This window comes from Chlamydotis macqueenii, chromosome 3, assembly GCF_036417535.1.
Source record: "Chlamydotis macqueenii isolate bChlMac1 chromosome 3, bChlMac1.mat, whole genome shotgun sequence".
Classification (NCBI taxonomy): domain Eukaryota; kingdom Metazoa; phylum Chordata; class Aves; order Otidiformes; family Otididae; genus Chlamydotis; species Chlamydotis macqueenii.
In genome coordinates this window covers 29,029,942-29,042,318 of record NC_141558.1, presented here as the reverse complement: position 1 = coordinate 29,042,318, position 12,377 = coordinate 29,029,942, and the positions used below count along the sequence as shown (strand labels likewise).

The 12,377-nt window shown below is 34.0% G+C and overlaps 1 protein-coding gene across 1 annotated transcript in view; it reads left to right on the top strand.

The window, feature by feature from the left end:
• The window catches only part of EYS (EGF-like photoreceptor maintenance factor), an 827,426-nt gene that overhangs the window by 664,452 nt on the left and 150,597 nt on the right, over positions 1 to 12,377 (top strand). Inside the window, exon 38 of the mRNA XM_086745378.1 lies at positions 1,811 to 1,964. Within this exon, the coding sequence (XP_086601504.1) occupies positions 1,811 to 1,964 (154 nt within the window). The remainder of the gene's footprint in view (positions 1 to 1,810; positions 1,965 to 12,377) is intronic.

Below are 12,377 nucleotides of genomic sequence, written 5' to 3'. Positions count from 1 at the left end.
GAAAGTGCAGGGAGGGGAGAAGGAAGGAAGCAAATGGTGCAAGATGTGCATACATCAGTTAGTGTTAAAAAGCAGTGACTTTTTTACCAATGATAGTTTGATAAATGTCTTTCAAAATGTATAACACTATTGTAGAAGGAAATCTTAAAAGCCAAAGGCATAAAATCCAGTCGAATTCAAGTAGCTTTGGAGTGAATTAGTTATTCAGAATATAAAATATGTTTAAGCGTAAAAGATTTTCAGTATGTCATCAGAATTTGTAACAGACTGAAGAAACCCTCTGTAGACTAGAAAGCAGCTCTCAAGGAAGGAGTGAACTATACAAAAACAAATGATCGGGAAGTTGCAAGCATCTGTTGCCTCTCTCTATCTGCTGAAGTATATTATCTTTTTCTTTTGTCCTCGAAATTAAAGTTGGTCACTTTCTCTTTACAAATTAGTAAGTTTTCCAGCAAGGAGCTGTTCCAAGTACACTCACATTCTTTATACCTTTCTGAATAAAAAATACTCAGGGATGTACTAAGCTGTGGCCACGTCCAGCAACTCCAGGCCTGGAACTCCCTCCTGCCCAGCTGCTGGAAGCCAGCCCAGAGACTCAGGAGTCTCTGTCCCATGCTGATGGGCATGGCTGCTGCTTTCCCATTTGCAGGTTAAACCATGCGAAGCATCTATCTCAGAGACACAGGCATGTGCACACATGCAAACACCCACAGAACATGAGACATCTGGCTACATAGGCTGCCACAGGCAAGGCACTGCCTTCAACAGCACTTGCCTAGAGGACTCACTAAAACGTGACTGTAGAAAGGCTCTCAAGGTTCCAGGTTTCCAAATGTTATGATTCTGGATGTTAAGAAGAACACAGTAATCCTATGCTCAAATGCTACTGTACAAGCATGTGCAGTAAATTCGATTTCATGAGCTAGCTATTAAGTCTATTAATATAGTGCAAAAAACAGATTAACATTTTAAGAGTTTGTCTTAACGAGAGATAAAAATCCTAAACAGGAACTGTGTTTTACCTTTTGAGAGAAGTAAATACAGTTAAATTCAATGGACAAATTTATTTTAAAAAAATCCATCCAAAATAGTTTGCAATTGTAGACATTGGTTCTTTTTTTAGTAGACAAACCATGTGCCATCCATCATTTAAATAAACATTTTGCTGTCGTATTTACAATATACCGTTTAGTGTAAATGAACAAAGATTGAAAGATTTTTTTAAAAAATATCTTTTTATTCATAGTTTGAACTGTGCAAGTGATACAGTATGTCTGATATTTTGTAGAAAACAATTAGCCTTGTCAAGTCAGAAATACATCATTAATTGGGAAAGGTGAATTGCTCATAATCTTTACAGAGATTATAAGAAAGAGGATATCTTCTGTTACAATTTTTGTTTTCTACAATATGGTTAAAAACAGAATGAAATAGTAAATAATGATATTATAGAGGGTTTGTGATTTGTTTGGGTTTTTTTTTATTGTCACCTTTATCACATTAATGATACTGCTGGACATGTAGAAGAGTTCACTTTTAATTAACGTAAAGATCTCCATTGGGTTTATGGAACTACAGTGATATAAAAGTAAAGTCTTTCTTTTGGTTATTTTCTTTTACTTTGACCTGATATCAGCTGTTAATACATTTTTATTCTCACATTCACTCAAGCAGAGTCCTGTATATAGATAAAAGACTCCTCGGTGTCACATAGGCATTATGACTGGCGATGGCATTCCAGTAGCATGGAATATTTTTGAAAGGTCTTGGACTTTCAGAAATGTGACTGTCTCCATTTTTGTTTTCAAAGCTAGTGAAAGGAATTTTGGAGAACAGTTTCTTCACTTGTATCTTGTGGAGGGAAGACCAACAGTTCGGTTCAGCTGTGGAAACTCTCAGAACATTCTGACTGTATCTGTCAATGAATCCATTAGCAAAGGTATACTCATCCCTATCACGATAAGGTAAGAACTTACCACTGTGTTACACTAAAGAATTTTAGTCATATATATTGAGTAATAAAGCGTGACTTCACTTTTTCTTGGACAGTAAAAAGACAAGTCATTCTGGAAAGCAAAATTTTATGCATATTTGGAAATCTTTTTCATAAGGTAGTGTCTTTGGTTGAAAATAGATTTTTGTTCACACAGAGTAGCTCAGTTCTTTAGAGAACTTATGATTTGTTCAAATTCCAGACATTTTTACAGATACAGATGAAGTCCGTTTGAGAACTGAAATAATTTTAAAATAATGTTGGAGTTTACAAATGGTAGCTCATAATTTATGCTTATTAATTTACACATTGAATAAATTAGATTTGTAATCAGAATTCTACTGCTAAATATAGGACTGATTTATTGTTTACTTTTAAGTTGAAAAATTTAAAATGGGCATGCTAACAATATCTCACAATGCAGTAAGCTGTCATATCTACATATGCAGCTGTACCATCAGCAGTATACAGTGGTGGCTGACCAGTACTATCATTATTCATCTAGTACACACAATAGTTCACAAAGTGGTTAACTTGTAATTTTGGAAAGTGTATTGATATCATGCATGGTAATGTATCAACTCTTTTCCACTCATGGAATTTCATATGTGCATGTTAGGAAAAAGGTAAGAATGAAATAAGATAGATGTTGTGTTATATATATGTTATTAATGTGAAGTATTTAACTTTTACTTTTAAAATATTTTAGAAATAATTCTGATGCCCATATAAAATTTCAAGTTACTATGATTAAGATTTTCTTTTATTTATTACATAGTTTAAGTATCAGAGCTAATTGCTGTATTTGAGCTCTAAGCATTTGTGATGTGAGGGAACTTATTGCGCATATACCTTAAAGGTAATTTTAGCTATGTTCGCATCAGAGGTCTCAAAATTACCTTCTTACTACCAAAAAAAAAGGAAAATAAAAGCATAATCTGAGGATTTCTGTATTTGGCTTCTGAACTATTTCTGTCTGATGTAAATGTTATGAAGTTCTAAAATGCTGCTTATGCCAGGAGGTTTGATGATCTCAGTTATATAGAGTAGATTGGTACGGGGAGAAGAGACTGTTTAGGCTTTTTTTTGTTAGATTTTATGTTCACTCCACAAGCTTTACTATATTATTTTAGAAAGACACTTGTTAGAATGTAAATATAAAATCTCTTTTCAATTTATAGAAGCATGAAAGAATATATCATTTAAGAAACTGTTTCATTTCCGTCTTAATATTCTTCTCAGCTAAAGGTCTATACATTACTCTTATGCTCCATTTAAAACAGCTTTTTTTTTTTCTTTAATTCTATATTAGTGTTAATACCTACTATTAATGAAGTGAAGCCACATAGCATACAATCAAATCTAATTACTCGTTAGCTGACAGTGACCTAAACTATGTTAGGATTTTTGTCAAATTGTAAATTTATATAAAATTTACAAAGAAAATTCTATCCCTTAGTCTCCCTATGAGTCAGCAGATAAAGAATTGTTTTCTCTTAGAAGATACTTGATAGAAGTATACAGCTCAATACTAACAAAAGTTTGTTTTCTAATTTCAGAGACTACTCTTGTGTGAGACATTGGTCAGCTAAATGTCTGCACTGTATTAGCTGTGGTAGCACTGTCTCTGCTTCATAAGATTAAGACGTTAAAATGCTGTAGAGATTTCAAAGCCTAATAATATCTTAGCAACAAATGCAGCTAAATGGCATTGAAAAGATTGATTCTTATTGGAGTTCAAGTTCAAACTGAAAAAAAATAAATTTATTTCCCTCTCTTTACCTTAAAATTAACACCTGTGTATGGCTTAATTTTCCTTGTTGTTATACTTAAAAACTGTCAGTTCAATTTATACATTATCTTTGTTTACTGGAGTTTATACTGCTAACTTTAAAACAGTGGCATATTGCATAACTTGCAAGGTGTGGTTGTAGACCGTGACTGCTGGGGATTTACATGCATGAGAGTTTATGGGCTTGGCCTTCAAAATGACTAGTGATTATTCTTGTGAGTCCTTCTACAATGTAGAGAGAGCAGTATATCCTTCACCAAGCAGCAATAAAATTGCAGTCCTTCAGCAATCATCCTTAACCTCTGCCAAAGAAAAAAAGCAAACTTGACAAGGCATTTATGGCCACCCAGGATCTTGTATCATAGGCTATAAAATATGAATCCATGACAAAGCTGTTGATTTATGTTCTCTTAGTGGCTGTTGAAGATAGATAAATCTGTGTGTTTTACCTGCAACATTAATGAGATTTTTCCACAGTAATGCCTGAAAAGATAGAAAGACTTGAATAAATAACTATTTTTGTTACTGTTTGAAAACACTCTAATTGGGAGACAATATTTCTGTTAAATTTGACTTTGAATAAGGCAATAAAATAATATTTGACAGATATTCCAGTTCTGGATGCAACTATGGCTCCAGTGGATAAACAGCATAATTAACATGACCAATAATGTCTATAGAAGCATATTTTCATCATCTTAAACTTCTTTCTAAATCCACAATATACTGGAAGCTAAGATATCCCCAAAGTTTAGAGCTATTACTTTATCTTAACTGTATGATCAGTTTCCTTAGATATGGCCATTTCTTTCAGACTTGATGAAGATTAAATGAGTTTTAAATGTTTGATCATTGTCTTTATGTTCTTTGTAAAAAAAAAAACAGCTTTATAGAAAAAAACAATAAAACTTTGCATACTTTTTTTTGCCTTGCTTCAAGAAGCTAGAGACCTGTTTCAGTCTAGTTTTATTCATTGTTTGCATTTCTTCTAATTTTAGAATTATTTGATTGCTGGTTTTCAAAATGTACATTTTGGGGGTTTAACATTTTATGATTTTATAATTGACATTGTATTGATCTTTTTCATTTAAAGCTTTGAGCACATACTTGAGATGTAGTTTGGATTGCTTTTATAGATTTGTTCTTTAAAATTATTCAAAGAGCATTAGTTCAAACACACTTCATTCCATGTGTGGGTTCTGAAGTACATTTGCTGTACATTTAGTGGTTAAAGTGATGTGACTGTCACTGGTGCCAGATGGTGTTTCTTCAATTCAATGACTGAGGGAAAGTAACTTTAACAAACAAGACACTGAGATAATCAAGTCACCATTACTTTGTTTTTTCTAGATAGTGGGATGGATTTTAGCTTTTAGAGTAGGAATACTGATTTTTTTAAAGACATCTTACACGTTTCTTCTCTAAATGATAATTTATTAAATTATATTTCCTTGAAAAGTTTAGATTATCTGTTCTAGACAGTGATGGGGGACACCAGATTCTTTTCTGTTTGGAAGACTCTAGGCAAGCATTAATTAAAATATTGCGTCTGTTAGGATAGTGTCACTGTTTTCCATCTTATTTACCTGCAGAATTGTCAGAATTTTGCTCTATAGTTCAAGGAATATAGTCCCCATTCCTACAGAGCATTATTGTTGTATTATGTACATGAATGTGTCTTGCAAGTGAATTTATTGAATGTAGTTGTTTTCTGTCACACTTTAATAGTGATATGGATGTAAGCTTTTACTTATGGATAAGATGGGCACCTTTAGCTGTCCATAAAAGCATTTATTTCTTAAACAAATTATTCTGTTAATGTTGTTTGGCCAACTCTAGCCTACACTATGCAGTTGTACAGAAGCTGCTGAAGTTGATTATTTCATGCTTCAAAAGTAGGTGACGCATTCTGAACTGTTGAAGTCCTAAACATGTTTTTGTTCCACATGGAAACTTTGACAAGACTTAATGTACTGAGTGCAGACTACATTATTGTATTTTCAGTGTCCTTGTTTTTACCTACATTTCTGTTTCCTCCTTTTCCATGGAACAGAGTTGTTTGAACTGATCTTACAAACTTTTTTATTGCATGAACATTCTGCAAATGTATTTCTAAAAACAATATGTAAATCACCATCCATACAGTTGTTGACTCATTTTGAGTCCTGAGATTTACCTATTTCATTCCATCATTCCAGAGATATGTATGTTTTCATATTAGTGCATACTTTTAAGTAAGCATTTTATTAATATTTATACGTGCTGTGTGCTCTGCATAGTATGGAAGTGTTACTGAAAATTACATTAAAGCAGTAAAACAAAAAAAATTATTAGTTTTCTGATATTTTGCTGTTGTTTCCAACATTACCATTTACCTAGGAATACAGGAATTTTTTGTTTGACTAATTGGAAACATCTGAGCAGTTGTTTGTAACTGTCACTGGCTTTGTATCTGAACAGGTATATAGCATAGCCTATATTCGTGATGTGTGGAAAAAATTTTGCTGTCTTCTAATACTCTTAAGCTTCATACTTTCAATACTGAGTCCCAACATAAGCAATTATGTGATGAATGAGAAATGGAAAGGTGTTTTGGTAGATTACTTGAGCCAACTTAGTACAATATCACCATTATGTTATCACATTTCCCCTTGTCGAAATTATTTGAAGATTAACAGTGAAAGAAGTCAGGGAAACAGCTAAGAATTGTTATTCTATAATATGAATTTATAAATTGAAGAAGAAAGCACGTTTAGATGTGCTTTTGAAATGGAATGTCTTACTGAGAATTTTAATTTTGAATTTTAAGTCAGCTTATACATGAATCATACCCATGTGGATGTTATATTGCATAAAACTGAAAGTGCTGTAGAACATTAACTAGATTTAATACATTTTGAATTGGAATCACTTTTGGAAGGACTATATATACAGCTATAGGTATTTATATTTACTGCATTTTCAATAGAAATTGCAAATCATGATAACTCAGCATAAGTTTTAGCAAAACAAAACCTAAGAATGGCTTTCATAGAGGTGATTTTCCACTGAACCTATCTGCAGATGATTTATCAGGCCTTGTAGAAATAGTAGTGGACTCCATTCAGTTTGTTATGTATATCTATTTCCTAAAATCATCACCACATTTGCCACTATAATGTAGGAAGATTTGTGCAATGTTTGCTCATATATTGTTTGTTTTCTGAAAACCTTAATCCTAGTTCCATCAATCCAGCTGCTAGTTTTACATAGGTAAATCACTACATCTGTTATTCAGTCTCAAAAATAGTCCCATAATACATGCACTACATCAAACTAATTCACATAAATTCTTGTATATGCAATTAAAATTGACCATTTGATGAAACATTAGAGTCAACCAGTTAAATTATTCTGTGTGACCTGCTAGCAGAAGTAACTCAAATAAGAGAATAGATTCTCATAAAGAGTATAGAAAAGATTACTTTTGGTTTCATGTCAATTTTAGATTTTGTTTTTGAACAGAACACAGTGTGTTTAGAAACATATGTTACTTTCTGAAGCAATTTTTTGCTTTCATTCAGCAACAGTATTCCATATTTCATCAGTAATCTGTCAAAGTCAACAAACCAACTGCTATAGCTATTGAAGCTCATTAGCTACAGACTTGAAGAGCAGATGTTTGAATTCCTATACCCTTCATGTTCTGGCTTAGACTAGATCTTCTTAAATTAACTGTCCTTACAGGAATACGCCAAGAACACAGAAACACAGAATCACAGGATTGTTTAGGTTGAGATCATCCTGTCCCATACTCCTGCTCTAGCAGGGTCACATGTCCAGTCAGGTTTTGAGTATCTGAAAGAGGCTTCAGTCCTTTAGTCATCTTTGTGGCCTTTTGCTGAACTTGCTCCTGCCTGAAGCCCAGAACTAGATACATCATTCCCAATGTGGTCTTACCAGTGCAGAAGAGAGGAGGGGAAATTACCTCCTTTGACCTGAAGGACAGTCTTGCCAGTAAAGACTGAGGTAAAGGCAGCACTGAGTATCTTAGCCTTTTCCAGGTCCTTTGTCAGCGTATCGCCTTCCCCATTCAACAGTGAACCCATATATTCCTAAGTCTTCCTTTTGTTGCTGATGTTGCCCTGTGTGTCACTTGCCATAATCAAGTACAGGCCAGCCTTGACTTTCCTAACCTTATCCCTGCAAGATCAGACAGCAACTCTATACTCCACACCTGCTTGTGTTTCCATGACTTATGCACTTCCTTTTTACATCTGAATTCAATTAGTAGCTCCTTGTTCACCCTTGCAGGCCTGCTAGCTGCATTTGCTTGATTTCCTAGTTGTTGGGATGGACCTTTCCTGAGCTTGTAGGAGATATTTTAATATCAACCAGGTCTCCTGGGCCACTCTTCTCTCCAGGGCCATATCTTATGGGTTTCTTCCAAGAAGATCCCTGAAGAGACCAAAGTCTGTTCTCTGACATCCAAGGTTGTGCTCCTTTTTACTTTGCTGTCTTAGGATCCTGGATTCTACCATCTCATGGTTACTGCAGCCAAGGCTACTTCTGACTGTCATACCTCTAACCAGTTCTTCCTTGTTTGTAAGTATCAAGCCTGGCAGAGCACCTGCACTTATTGGCTCCTTGGTCGCCTGTGCCATGAAATCGTCAATGCGCTCTAAAAGTCTCCCAGCTTGAGCTCTGCTGTATTGTCTCTCCAGCAGATACCTGGGTGGTTAACAACTCTAATTCTAGTCCAAAAATTCTACCAAAAACTTTTGCATCTCTGTCCTATTTGAGTCATGACCAGATTGATTGCTTCATTCTATTATGAAAGAACTGTAGATCCCATTGGATTTGTTGATTTTTGTCTCCTCGACATGGGCAAAACCTAGTAGAATACACATTCTGAGTAGTATTTTCATGGTAAATGCTTGCAAACTACTGTCCTATTAGTTACATATAGTGCATAGAGACTTAAGGATCCTCTTCTTTCACCTTTTTTTTTTTTTAATGCAGTTAGTCTCAACATAGATAATTCACTGAGCTTTTTACGGCAGGTCTGTTAATGGGAGAGTAGAAGTGCTGTGTGCTTTGACTATGTTTTTTGTTTTCTTTTCCCTTGAATAATGTAATTTTTAAGAACGCAATTATTATTTTATTTAGATTTTTATACTTTCTAGCTGGATAGATTTATTCTCAATTGAAATTGGATTTCCATCATTAACTAATTTGGGGTGATTTATTCCAAAGTTTCTTACCACAGACCGGCTCATAGTATATGGAGTCTCAATACTTTCATCTTCTCATTCATAGTATGTCATTCTACTTTTATCTCGGATAAAAGAGCTATATCACTATAGAAATGGTATCTGATGTGTTATCTTATTTGCAAGTTTGGGAGCTGCAGTAAATGTCATTTGAGTACCTACAAGGATGTGTAATCTAGAAACTAAAACAACTGATGGAAAACAATACATCACTTTTATTTATAGAAGTTTAATCACTTCTATTGCTAGATTTAAGTTTTCTAAAGTCTTTCACATACATTCATATAGATATATTTTTTTTACATGTGAACTGTAGCAACAGTTCAGTAATACTGAGTAGCATAGTATAGCACTGTCTGCTGCCCTTTGTGAAGTGGCATGCATCCAGATGGACCTCTTCTCACAGTTGTGATCAGCACCTTCCATCATGAACTGGACTCTGATGAGTCACAGATGGAATACTGTGATCTACTTGAAACTACAGAGACGACGTAAGAAAGACGAAGTATATTTACCATATTTCAAAGACAAAGATATTGAAAAAATATGAGACTGTTGGTTACTTATGTTATTTAAGAAACATTCTAATGACTTCATGTAACCTTACCTGCTTTCAAGTTAGGTATCTAGTCTAAGTGAGTTTGTCTGTATAGCTATGTGGATTTATGGCAAAAATTAAAAATTCATGCAATACTTAGACTAATATTGTTCACTAGGCCTTTTTAACATTCAGCTAAAAGTTGGCAGCTTATCATTAGGATACCTACCTGCATTGAAATACAGAGGTCAGTGTTTAAACAATGAACATTCTGAAAAGATTAAAAAAATGGGCTTGACAAAAAAAAAATTTGTTCTTTCTCACAATCTTTTTTCCCCATTGATAACCCCTTATTTCTGTTGCAATTACTTCAACTTCAAATCTACTTGAAAATTCAAGGTTCTGGTGTTGATAAAATGAATACATTTTGTGAATGTCTTTAGTACCATGAAATATAATAATGCAAACAGTGACAGAGTTATTTGAATTTTAAACAAATTTCTCTTTCTTAAGTCCTGTTAGTATGGCACAGCTTCCAATCTGCTGTTCAACACACAATTTGAAAAATTAGATTTTGCTGGTAATTTTATGTAATCAAATTTTATGTCAAATCTGGCATTCTGTTAAATTAAATTCTGTCTGGGGGCAAACACTGACTTTTAACTCAAAAAGGTGCTCTGAACTTGAGCTTGAAATTGACGTAGTAAATTCTTGTCTGCCCTTCAGTCTCCTGAAAAAAAAGAGGGCATAATTTACCCTCTATTCCTCAAGGTATCATCAACCAGCATTTAAACTTTTACTTGATAGAATAAGAGATGCTACAGATTACTATATTCCCTATAAGAAGCAATGATAGCTCTTATTTTTACCTATATTATTATTGGTTTTAAGAGTCATAGAATCTATGAATATATATTATTATCTCTTTTATTCATGCTTATATTCATAAGCATGTTCAACTTAGCTTAAAGCAAAATCAAGTAACACAAAAATCACAGTAACTTTGGCAGTAGTTTATTTTGGATTGCATTTATCTTTGTAGGATGAACTCATCCTAAAAGAAGAGAAGAATGGTAAGTCTGACTCAGTTAGAGACTGTTAGTGTAACAACATTATTTGAAAATCAGCACAAGAAATACCAATCTGTGGTTTTGTTTGCACAAGTATAGTGTCCTAGGAATAGATTTATTTATCGTGTACATACATACATGCATATTATATATGAAGAAACACTGTTGTGAGCTCCTTTATTCAATCCTGTGACAACTGGTAACCTTTGACTTCAATAAAGTTGTTCCACTTTCCAGACATTTATATCAAAAAGAGATATTTTGTTTCTCATTTTGCAATGTTATTTTGCTGCCCTGCAGACATTACTGTCATAACTGTGTAAAATAATTAATCATTCATGACAAAGACTTGAAGATTTAATTTTTCACTGATGTACAGAAATTCAAAGTGTTTTATGATGGTGAGCAAAAAAAAAAAAAAGAAATACTTCTGAAGCCACTTCTGTCTTGTCAGTGATAGTTTTGACATGAGTCATGCTTTATATTTTGTATACTGACTCTCCCAATGAGAGTGCCTGTATAGCTGAGCAGTAGAATGGAAGTTAGGGGTTTTTTTTAATCTTTCCAGTGGTTAAGGTGCATTCCTGACCAATAATTTTGTTGCATTTCTGCCATTCTCCCTCTCTAAAGTAGAGACCATACTTGAAAATAATAATGAAGGTTGATACTTTCGGTTTCAACCACTATTTTTTTATGTTCTTTTTTGCTAAAATAAATCAAACATTTCAGTAGTACCCCTCACACTCTGAATTTCATTCTTGTCAGTTATTAATTGTAAAGAAATATCAAGTGGTTCAAGATAGTATATTTTCTTTGTATTTTTCCTACTAGAATTTAAATGGTAAAAGGAATAGGACTAATGAGAGATGCTTACAAATTTTGTCATATCAATATTCACATGTCTAAACAAGATCGGATGCTTGATGAGCATGGCTATCTCTAATGTATGTTCAGTATTTCTTTGTTACGCATATTCCAAATGCAAGTAGATCAGTGGATAGATTTGTAGGTTTTTTGTGCTATAACCTTCACAGAGCATGACTAAAGTATTGTGTAATTCAGAACATTCTAACACCTTCTTGTTTAGCAGCTTCTCTTATAACGAAAAATATGTAAATAATAGCTAGTGCAATTTTTAGAATCAAGAATAACTGAAAAATCTCTTAATCATAGAATCATAGAATGGTTAGAGTTGGAAGGGACCTTCAAAGGACATCTAGTCCAACCCCCCTGCAAGGAGCCAGAGACATCTCCAACTAGATCAGGTTGCTCAGAGCCTCATCCAGCCTGGCCTTGAACATTTCCAGGGATGGGGCTTCCACCACCTCTCTGGGCAACCTGTTCCAGTGTTCTACAACTTGCATTGTAAAAAATTTTTTCCTAATTTCCAATCTACATTTACCTCCCTCTATTTTAAAACCATTACTCCTTGTCCTGTCACAAGAGGCCCTACTAAACAGCCTCTCCCCATCTTTCTTGTAGGCCCCCTTGAGGTACTGGAAGGGTTCTAGGAGTAATAAACAGATAAAGGAAACAGTTTCAATAAACTGTTTATAATTGCAATATTTATTAACCACTTTCTTAGTGACTGATGTTGCTAATAGCAGTTATTACTTTATGTGATTTTACTGAAGCTCTATGACACAATTCATAGGGGCTGTTCAGCCTGGAGAAGAGGAGGTTCCGGGGAGACCTTATAGTGGTCTTCGAGTACCTCAAGGGAGCCGACAAG